This window comes from Merops nubicus, unplaced genomic scaffold (assembly GCF_000691845.1).
Source record: "Merops nubicus isolate BGI_N331 unplaced genomic scaffold, ASM69184v1 scaffold17809, whole genome shotgun sequence".
Lineage (NCBI taxonomy): Eukaryota > Metazoa > Chordata > Aves > Coraciiformes > Meropidae > Merops > Merops nubicus.
The window spans coordinates 79,384-89,943 of record NW_008633267.1 but is presented as its reverse complement, the minus strand read 5'-3'; the positions used below and the strand labels follow the sequence as shown (position 1 = coordinate 89,943).

The 10,560-nt window shown below is 40.8% G+C and overlaps 1 protein-coding gene across 1 annotated transcript in view; it reads left to right on the top strand.

Moving 5' to 3' along the window:
* Positions 1-10,371, top strand: part of FAM169B (family with sequence similarity 169, member B) — a gene marked incomplete at its 5' end in the record, with an annotated part of 27,653 nt that extends 17,282 nt beyond the window's left edge. Inside the window, 5 exon segments of the mRNA XM_008948208.1 lie at positions 2,845-3,027; positions 5,395-5,526; positions 9,053-9,126; positions 10,146-10,196; positions 10,198-10,371. Coding sequence (XP_008946456.1) covers positions 2,845-3,027; positions 5,395-5,526; positions 9,053-9,126; positions 10,146-10,196; positions 10,198-10,371 — 614 coding nt within the window.
* Positions 10,372-10,560: the final 189 nt, after the last annotated feature.

Genomic DNA, 10,560 nt, shown 5'->3' with positions numbered 1-10,560 from the left:
TTCAGCAGGGAAATAGTCAGTATGCACAACCTTGTTTTGTTTGGGTCTGTTGGATGTGGGGACTGGATTGTTGTTTTTTCTGGTTTGTGGCTCTTTGGGAATGTTAATGGCTGTCTGCTTTCCTGCCCGTGTAATATCTGTTTACCATTTTGCTGGCTCATAAGTTGGTCATTTGGCACTCGTGACCTAACCAAACAGATCAAAGGCTTTCAAAGGGCAGACTGTATGAGTAGTTCCATCCCCAATGCCCTTATTTTCCCTGTCTCCTCCCTCACCTCAAAACTTAGTCTGTTTGTGCATTTCAACAATGAAACAAACCTCTGAACCAAATGTGTGAGAGCCTGGTGGTCACCTCTGGGCCACCATTAGCTTACAGTAACCTCTTTGCTGTTGGATGGGAACCAGAGACAAAGTGGCCTTTGTTCCAAAGGTTGATTTGTTTGTTTATTTTATTTCAAATGGCTGTGGGCTATGACTCTTCTAATATGTTTCCCAGGGACAAGGTGAAGAATGGCTTCATGGTTTCTTTATTTACAGAGCCTTTAGACATTACAAGTTTTTGTCTTCTTCTCAACACAAAATTAGGAGCACAAACATAAATCACTCAGCTCCTGGGATTGCTGCACAGCAGTCTCATCAGGATTTATAGGAGGCAGACTATATGAGATAATAATAAACTTGTAAGGACACTTGCAACGTGCAGGAATTCTTAAAGCTATTGACTTCATGAGGAAAATTTTGTCCCTCTCTTAGAATGTATGGTGCAACACTGCTGGAATCCAACATCTCCGTTGGGCTCGCAGCTAACAATGGGACTGGGGATATACTCATTTTTTTGGCTCATGAAAAAAGAGTAACTACCCATCATGTGTTACAAATATTGAAAGGTTATAAACACCACCACAAACCATCCTTTTCCAACAATGTGCTTGAACATGTGTTTGAAGTTAAGCAGTACTTTGATTAAGCAGGGGTGGACCAAGCCCGGATGTGAATGGATTGGTTCAGTAGCGACGTACTCTTCTTGCATGGCTGAGTATGGGTGCTGTGGATTCCTGCTAAGTGGAGAGCTACAGCCTTGACAAATCAAGGTCTACAATTAAATACAGTCATGTAGGCTCTGCTGAGTTAGCATCCTAGAAAAGAGAGTGATCAAAGTCATGCCTGGAGACTGCAAAACATGCTAGGCACCAACTCAAGGAACAGAAGTAGACCTCAGTTTAAGATAACTATGGGGGTGTCATAAAGAGAAAAAAATCCATTATGTATAAGTCTTATACTGGAATATAGGAACAGCCATTGAATAGGAGATCTGTGAAACTGTAAAATAGGTCTTAGTGAAGTGATGGAAGTTTCTTGTTTCAAGAAACTGAAAACTATGACTGAGTGGTACATTAGTAAGTCTTATGGAAGAAAACTGAGAAGGTCTTGTTAACATCTAAGCGACAAAGTAAGAAAACAATATTTTTCTGTTATAAAGGTCTACGTATCCATTTCTATATAAACTGCCATGTATCCAGATAAAAGCAGCATAAAATCTTCATAAATGTTTTCTAAAAATGAAAATAAATCAGTGAGGTGTTTCTGTGGTGACCTTATCCTATATGTACATAGCTGGTGAACTGCTCTTGGCCATTCATTTCAGGGCTGAGTGCTTATGCTGTGAAGCAGGTTCTGTTTTTATGGTATTCTGCACTGAATGGAGTTGTACAGTGGCTTGCTAATGTATTTCCTGCAATAGGACCCCAAGTTGTTTAGGATAATTTTTGACCCTGAATGTCTGTTCTTAATCAGCTTTCTCTTGACTCCAGCTTGAGTTTACCATACATGATTGCAAAATAAGTCCCTTTAAGTTTATATATATTTTTTTTTACAGTTTTCACTGAGAATTCAATATTAATAGTTTGAAGGGTTATGTTTGAGACTTTATTTTGCCCACACGTAGAGCATTATGTCATGTCCCCATGATTTCAAGTAGGGGTTTGTTTCCAGTTTCAGGTGGAGCAAGCCTAACACTTTTTGTGTGGTCCCTTTACCAACAAGAATTTGAAGATGACTCCTTGGAACGTACTGACAGATAACTGAAAGAGAGAAATATTCTTTTGTATAGTTGTCTATGGAATTTACTGAACTAGGAGATGAAAGGCTGAATATGCAGTAAAAGGGCTGTATAACTTTCTCACCAGTAAAAGTCAGAAAGGAGACAAATGATGGTGCCAGTCAGGTTTCATACTTAAGAGTATTGTCGTGCCATTTGGGAAGGCACAGCAGCAATGCATGTAGAGGCCAAGAGAGTCTCTCTGCTCTCCCTGCAGTCATTATGAAATTGTTAGCTTAAATGGTATTGGGAGTTTTCTCTGGAAGGCCTCTTCACTGTCCAGCTGCATCAGACAGTATGGACCTTCTGGGCTTTTAGATTGTACTGTATCATATGGCTCAGTGTATTTCATAAAAAGAGTTTTTGGGCTGATTTACCAGAATCAGCTAGAGGAATATAGTGAGATTACACTCAGAATGTTTATGCCTCTTTTGCTGTAGCCTCATTTTATCTGTTCAGTGAACTTTCCTATGTATGTTGCCTCTGTACCTCTGATTATGAAGAATCAGAAAATACTGTGGAAAGACCTGTCAACCACAAGTTAAGCAGGTCCTCTCAGTCTGATGGCACAAATCTTCCTCCTGGAAGCTGTTTTACTGTCTATGCAAATGCACTTCAGGGAGGGGTCATCCTCGTAGTCTGTGGAACAGGATCAGGGCAGTATTCGTGGCTAGAAACACACAGCAGTTAGTGCAGCAATACTAATTTTGTTTACTGATGAATCTGTTTTCACTGTCTGCTTCCAGGGAGCCTATGTGATGGTGTGACCAGTCAGTGTTACTTGCTGCCAGTTTTGGATACTATATTTGTCCGGAGAAAGTACAGAAGAGGTGGCCTAGGGATGAAAATGCTGCATGATTTCTGTCAGTCTTTCCTGGCTGAGGATGCCTTGGGGATCAGCTGCCCTATTTCTGCTGCCATGTATCAAGGTAATTCGTTTGATGTGGAAACGTTAGGTAAGGGTCATGTATAATGTATACATTTCAATCTGGCCTTGGTAGGATTTTCTTAACTGTGTAAGAGTTCAGTGCACTCATCTGAACCGAACTGTTGTTAGCGTGCAGCTGGTTACTCTGCTTGAGACATCTGGAATTTCCTATAGACAGGTAGGCCAATAATTATGTACGACAGTAAGGAGCACGAAATTCATACTGCCTGTTTGACATTTTGCATTCTTATCTTACTCTGTCTTTGAAATAAAACTATGTCATTGCCCCAGACAGTGACTTACCCATTTTGTTTGACACCAGAGGGAAGAGACTCACAAGGCATTGTCAAGCCCACACTATGCACACAGTGCTTTTGTACGTACTGCATTTGTAAGAAGTTTGATTTAATAAGTTGTATACCCAGGCTCTGCTCACTCATCCAGTCACATTGGTATTTGTTTCATTTTGACTGGTTTTGAACATTTGTCACTTTTAAAAGATCACTAAGTAGTTAGATATTTTCTCTTCAGCCTCCTTCAGGCTGAAGTTCTGATTTTGCTAGTGAAATTAATATCTATGCTCACATTATTTATAAAACTGTTTTCTTTAGAAAAGCACTTTTTCCTAAAGTTGCTCTCATGGTACACAGTCTCTATTGTCATTTTTTGGGGAGATGTTTCTATCTTACTTGACTTACGACTTTACAACAATTACTTGATAAACCTCAACAAAATTTTGACTAAATCTGTTCTTTCTCTTGGTCAGTATGTGCCATTGAATGTATACAAATGAACCCCAGGGGTTTCTAAGGGATTGCTGCATCTAAATTCAGGAAGGAAGAGTATAGAGAACATTCCTTGTCTTCTCTCAGTAGTACCCATTTTTCCTGTGGCAGGCATCAATGCTTCAGCCACTGGATCAGAGCTCCACATTGTGTGTGTTAATGCTAGTGATATATTCCAAGCTTATGCTTTCATCTCAATTAAGTTTGGAGCTAACAGTGAAAAAATTTGATTTGTATCATGCTCCAGTTAAGTTTTCTGGGTCCTGCTTTTAGAAAAATACTAATACTGTAAATTTTGAGTATCTTGAATTCACAACCTTTTTTAAAATTTCTTCGGAAGCAAAATCTTATGTTTTGGCAAAAGACTGCAACCTTTAAATCTCTGTACTAAACGTGCACAGTTTTCCCAGGCATGTAATTTAATGTGTTACAGAGGCCTGAAAGGAAGTACAAAGCCATTTAGCAGATATCTTTATTTTGGCATATATGTTGCTTTCAGTAGCTTTTATTGAAATGATTAATTTAGTTTGGATATCCTTGGATAAAACCAATGACAGCGATCTGCTCGCTACTGTAATGCAAATGTTTACAAACCAGAATTAGGGGTTTTGTTTCAACTTCCCATTGTTAAACTCAACTGAATGTTGAAGATAAATTACCCATTCTGTAGTATGGTGAACCACAATGGACAGAGGAAAGCATGAAAACAGTTTTGCTGATTACAGATTGCTGTCCCACTACAGTTGATGGATCTGATAGAACGATGGCTAAGGAAAGTTTAAAAATCCCCCTCAATTTTTTTGAATCATTTGTCCTGCAACATATGCCTCCTCTTGACTCTGAAGACATTCTAAGGAAGCCTCTAAAGACAGATTTTGGTTTGATAACATAAGCATACGTAAAATTGATTATCCAAGTTATATTAAGGTTTGGCATGTACTGACAGTGAGAGGAGTCTGTGGGAATATGGTTTCTAAATGCAATGGTACATCTGACACAGGCACCCCTCTTATTCCTCTGTTAGTTCTTCCTGTTTTCCACACCCAAAGAAGTAAATGACCCCCAGGAACAGAGTATAGGATAGCAGTAGTTAAATGGAAGAGGGTGCTGGCCCGTGAACAAACTGAAATAAAATTTTGTTTATAAATAGAAATGAGAGTAGCATTCTTAATGTTTAAAGCTGGAAGATACTGAAACACCTTTCATTTTAGAGTAGTGAGGGTGAAAATCCCCACACTGCTGTTAGTCTAAAACCTGCTAAATGCCTGGGGGTAGTTCTGTGATACAGTGCCAGAAGAAGGTGCCTCATTAAGTCATTTCAAGTCCTGTATTTCCATGCTCACAAGGAAGTAATCTAGACTGAAGCAGATGGACAAGATTCAGTCCTGCCTGTTTAGGTCATTCCACCTAGACTTTTCCTAAAAGCCCCAGCTAAAAGAAAAAAGAGGAAGATGAGAAGAGAAAAGTTTTCCAAAGGAACCAGTGAAAGTAGGGTTGAAAGAATTTCCAGGATAAAATACACTCCCTCTTCTACTGTAGTTTTCACTCATTCATGCTTTTACTCCTTGATTTCTTCTATTCAGTTTGCCAGAAATTCTTGCAGACTTATCCTGAGGAGCAGAAGCGACTGTGGGAGGTGGAAGCACCAGGAGATTGGAGCCAGCGAGTGAATATCTGGTTAAAAATTCAGATGGAGTCATCCTCTTCAAGAAGTGAGTTAAAATAAAGAGTGTGAGCTTGGCCATGTTAGCCATATAAAGATAAGAAATCAAATCAAGGGTTAGGTAGTGATAGTTCATAGGTGGTTTCTCTGTTATTTGTACGTGGAGAAACTACTGAGTGTGCAGTCCAGTTCACTGGTCTTTTCCCAGTAAACAGGATGATTCTTAGAAATTATGAGGTAATGAAATTGAACTGCAGAGCATCTGAGAGATCCTGAACAAAGCACAGTCTTGGCATAAAGTGGCTGTAACTCCCATCACAGTGCACTTACAGCAGGGTAGAAGATAGCCCCAAAAATTCCTGTTGCACAACATGATGTCTGGTTTATAGAGAGGGGTTTGTTTCTCTGAAATTGTTACAAAGAAGAAATTTGTATGGCCAATGGGCAATGTGTTTAATTACCTTCAGTTTGCTGCCAATCCCATTCTTGGATGGAAACACAAACATTTTCATTATGGCTTTTGGAAGATTCAAAGTACTCTCCTACAGGGTAAATCCTTCTTGCGGGGACCTTTTTCTGCCTACCTCACAAAAGGTAGCCACAAAGTAGGCAAACCTTTTGGCAGTTCATATGGGGATCTTGTTGATGTAACCTGTTCAGATGGCTTGGGGATCCAGACAGGCCCCTCTGCTGCCTGCACACAAGCTGTGATAAACATTACGTTCCAAAAGAAGGGCACACTTTGTCTCTTTCTGGAAGCACAGTAAGGAGGGCTGCAGAGCAAATTGCTCCCATGCTTTCCCACATCTATCCTGCTTTGTATTGGCTTGGGGACCTTCAGTTGAGACATTGTGTTTCATGTTGTCTGCAGCACCCCACAGGAGAGTTAAGTCAGAATTTAGCCCTAGGCTGGGTTCCTCTGAAGCTGTTATGTTTATCTTCCTCATGCTTTAAACCAACAAAAACTGGTATTTTTCTTTCCTTTAATCCATCTTGCTAAATTCAGTTTATTAATGGCAATTGAAGAGGACTATGATCAAATCAACAAACAGAAAGCTGTTCCTGGAGGAGAATGTACTTTCCTTTTTTCCTTTCCTCCTTTTGCCATCTTCTACAAAACCAAACAAATAAAGAGAAACAACCCAGAACATGGGCAGATATAATTCCACCAGAGCAGCTATCAGTAAAAAAAACACGTGAAGCCTGGGAACTGCCTTGGCCAGTTCTGCATGTAAATGAGGTGTCTCATACCTACAAGAAGAGGAAGGAGAGAAAGTGTAAACGAGAAGTGGCAAGGGGGGATTTATATGGATTGTGAATTGTAGTGTGGTCTTTATAGTGGAAGGGAGCAGAAGCAAGTGAATTTGGCACTAAAACGTATAACAAAAATCTGCTTTTTAAATTATGTTCTCCATTCGATGCACAGCTCACTGGGCATCACTTCCCTTTACACTGAATGTGCTGATCAGGCTTTTCTTCATCCATCCTCAGTGAAAAATCAACCTGCTATAAAAACAGTGTTTAAAACAGTGTGTAATACATTTATTGTATCTGTTTTGCATATGCTATCTACTTGTGTGCTGCTTATGAATGTATTATCCTGGTACTGTGTGTATCATGCACCCAGGGAAATACTGAGGGGAGAGACCAGGACAGATAATGCCTGCTAAAACTTGGGGAGTTTCCCTGGTTTTGCTTTGTCCTAAAGGCAGCATTAGTCCTGCATAGCTCTCTCTGATAAGCTGGTGAGGAAGTAACAAGAGAATTTTCCAGGGCTTCATGCTATCTCTTAATAGCAGATAAAGCAGAAACATTTTATGAGTGCAGGGATCCTTTATTACCTGCCCTATTCTGCTGCTGTACCAAAGAGAAGTTTGTGCTTCCAGAGCTGTGGTCTAGGGCCACAGAGAGGAGAATGGCATGGCATAGAGTGGAAGCCACTGGAGTTATGTGCTTACATGTTCCATATAGGCACAGTCGTTTAGATCGTCCGGGAGTCTGCAGGTGACACCAGGCTGAGTGGTGTGGTTGACACACCTGAGGGACAAAATGTCAACCTGAAGCTTGAGAAGTGGGCCTGTGTGAACCTCATGAGGTTCAACAAGGCCAAGTGCAAGGTCCTGCACCTGGGTTGGGGCAATCCCCAGTTTCAATACAGGCTGGAGAGGCGTGAAGGGGTTGAGAGCAGCCCTAGTGAGAAGAACTTGGGGATATTGGTGGATAAGAGCTGGCAATGTGCACTCACAGCCCAAAAGGCCAACTATATCCTGGGCTGCATCAAAAGAAGAGTAAGTAGCAAGTTGAGGAAGGTGATTCTGCCACTCTACTCTGCTCTGGTGAGACCCACCCCATCTGCAGTGCTGTGTCCAGCTCTGGAGTCCTCAGCACAGGAAAATCATGGACCTGTTGGAGTAGGTCCAGAGGAGGCCACAAAAATGGTCTGAGGGCTGGAACCCCTCTGCTGTGAGGACAGGCTGAGAGAGTTGAGGTTGTTCAATCTGGACAAGAGAAGGGTCTGTGGAGACCTCATTGCAGCCTTTCACTGTGTAAAAGGAGCCTATAAGAAAGAGGAGGGCAAAGTTTTTAGCAGGACTTGTTGCAATAGGACAAAGAGTAACAGTTTTAAACTAAAAGAGAGGAGACTTTGGCTAGGGATAAGGAAGAAATTTTTTACAGTGAGGGTGATGAGACTCTGACCCAGGTTGCCCAGAGAAGTGGTAGATGCCCCATCCCTGGAACCATTCCAGGTGAGGTTGGATGGGGCTCTGAGCAACCTGCTGTAGGTGAAGATGTCCCTGTTCCCTCTAGAGGGGGTTTAGACTAGATGACCTTTAAAGGTCCCTTCCAACCCAAACTATTCTGTGGTTCTAAGATATGATCTTCAGGGGAATATAGTGCTTCATTCCTACTTGCCCTGTTATGTAGAAAACCAAACACAATATAATTCAATATTGCCAGCTCCAATCTGGATCTATGGCAACAAGCATGAAAAGAGACAAATCTTATTCTGCTCCGATTTCTTAGATCCCCGTCGACATTTGCAGTGCTATGTTTGGAACAAAATTGCTAAGAAGGAAAATTGGAAGTTCTGCTTATATTACATTTCCCCCCCCTCCAAGTGCTCAGGATTGAATACTGTTAATGTTGTTGTAAGAATTCTGCAACCGTAGATATTCCAAAAAAAGGTTTCTGTAACCCTGAGGTCAGAAGTTAAAATTTTGCAAGGTTATGTGGCTGCATCTAGTGGCAGTACAGAAAAACTGCAGCACTCTCTTTGCTGCAGCTGGTACTTCAGTATGGATGTGCACGGATACATGGACATACTCACTAGCAGAACTTTCAAGCTAGGGAAGACCCAGAAACATTTTGTTTCTAGTATATTTTTTTCACCTTAGTCTTTTATGGTAATGTCGTCAGGCACCCTGGTTTGATTAATTAACAAAAGCAAGGCAAAAGGGGTTGAAAGTAGCATTCAGGTGGCTTTTTCTGATGTATTTTTAAGTGAAAATTGCCATGGAAGTCTGTGCACAGTTTTTTCCTTTTTAATCTCTTTCTGGGGTAAAACTACTCCCCCCATTCCTCCATGGGCTCTTGTATGAAGGATGCTCAAACTAGTGAACTCAGACAATGATATGTAGAGCAAATGAATAAGGTACAGTGAGTAATTTGCTATTTTATGACTTTCTTTTTCATTGGTGGCCTTTTCCCTTTTTGGTGAAGTAGTGGGGTTTAAATATGAGAGACCATCACGGGCAACTATAGGTGTTTTTTACTACTGGCCCATAGGTTTATGTGTATAGCTATATAGGTGTATATATATATACACACACACACATATAATTGATTCATATAGCTAATTCATATAACTATAGTAGTTTGAGAGGCTAAAGACTATGGGATTGTTTTCACTAAATGTTTTAGTTTGATCCTTACCAAGATAAGGGAACTAACCAAGGGCACACAGGGAATTCCAAATTTTTTCTATGTAATGACTTCTGAACTGAACTGTCATTTTTCCTGTGCCTGTACAGGGACTTGGCTGTGACACCTTTAAAATGAGTAACCCAAGATCTTTATGGTCCTAATTATTTTATCCCACTACTGAGCCACAGATCTGACTGTACTTAGCTTGTTGGAGGATGGAGGCCTAAAACAGGCTGAGAGGTTTGAACAAAGCCTAAACCTAGGTAGGGGCACAGGTATCTGAGAGAACAAATCACAGTAATGAAGCTTTTACAAGTAGTAAAGAAAAAGGAGAGACGAGTGGAAGCAAACCAAAAAGCTGTAGGGGTTGTTTCCCCAGCACATTTTGGTTGCTGCACAATTAAATCAGTTTGTTTTCTTCAGACATGGGTCTCCTGGGGTAGCTGTGAGAGTGCTGGCCCCCTGTGGTGCACACTCTTGTGTTATGGGCTGTGGTCATGGCTGCAGAACCCACCCAGCCAGATCAAGGCTCCCTCTGCTCCCAGTTTGTTTTTTGCTGTTGCTTCTGGTGACTCAGGCAGAGCAGCAGGAACGAAGCTGTTCTATACCAACAGTGCAGTGGAGTTTCTTGCCTTGCATGCTTATGGTGGCCTTGGTTGACAGAAGCATTTTATATTAGGATTAAGTCACTGTTTAATGTTGTTTGTGTATAATTTGGTGTTCCTTCTGTCTTGGTTTTAATTTCAGGGTTTTGAATACATTCCTGATGTTGGGAAAGTGGCAGCAGATGCCACGGGGGAAAAAAAAAGATGACACTGCAGCAGCATGGACTCTAAATTCAGAGGGTCCTGAAGAAAAGGACTTAAACCAAGGTGCTGGCAATACTCAGCAATGCAAAGGATTCAGAAGAAGAGCAGGCCCTGGGGACGTAGCTGGAGACAAGGACACCAAACAATTTAGAGTTATACCATAACTGCACTTTCAAAAATCAGCAAAATCTCCTTCTGGTCTTAAAAACTGTAATTGACTGTTCATAATTTGTAACACTGGAGAGATTTCTTTAGGTAAGCTATCATTTTTTTTTTTTTGCAAAACACATGTTCTCCATCCTGTGTTTTGTTTTAAATAAAGCTTTTGTTTCCTAATTGTCCTTTTATTTTTC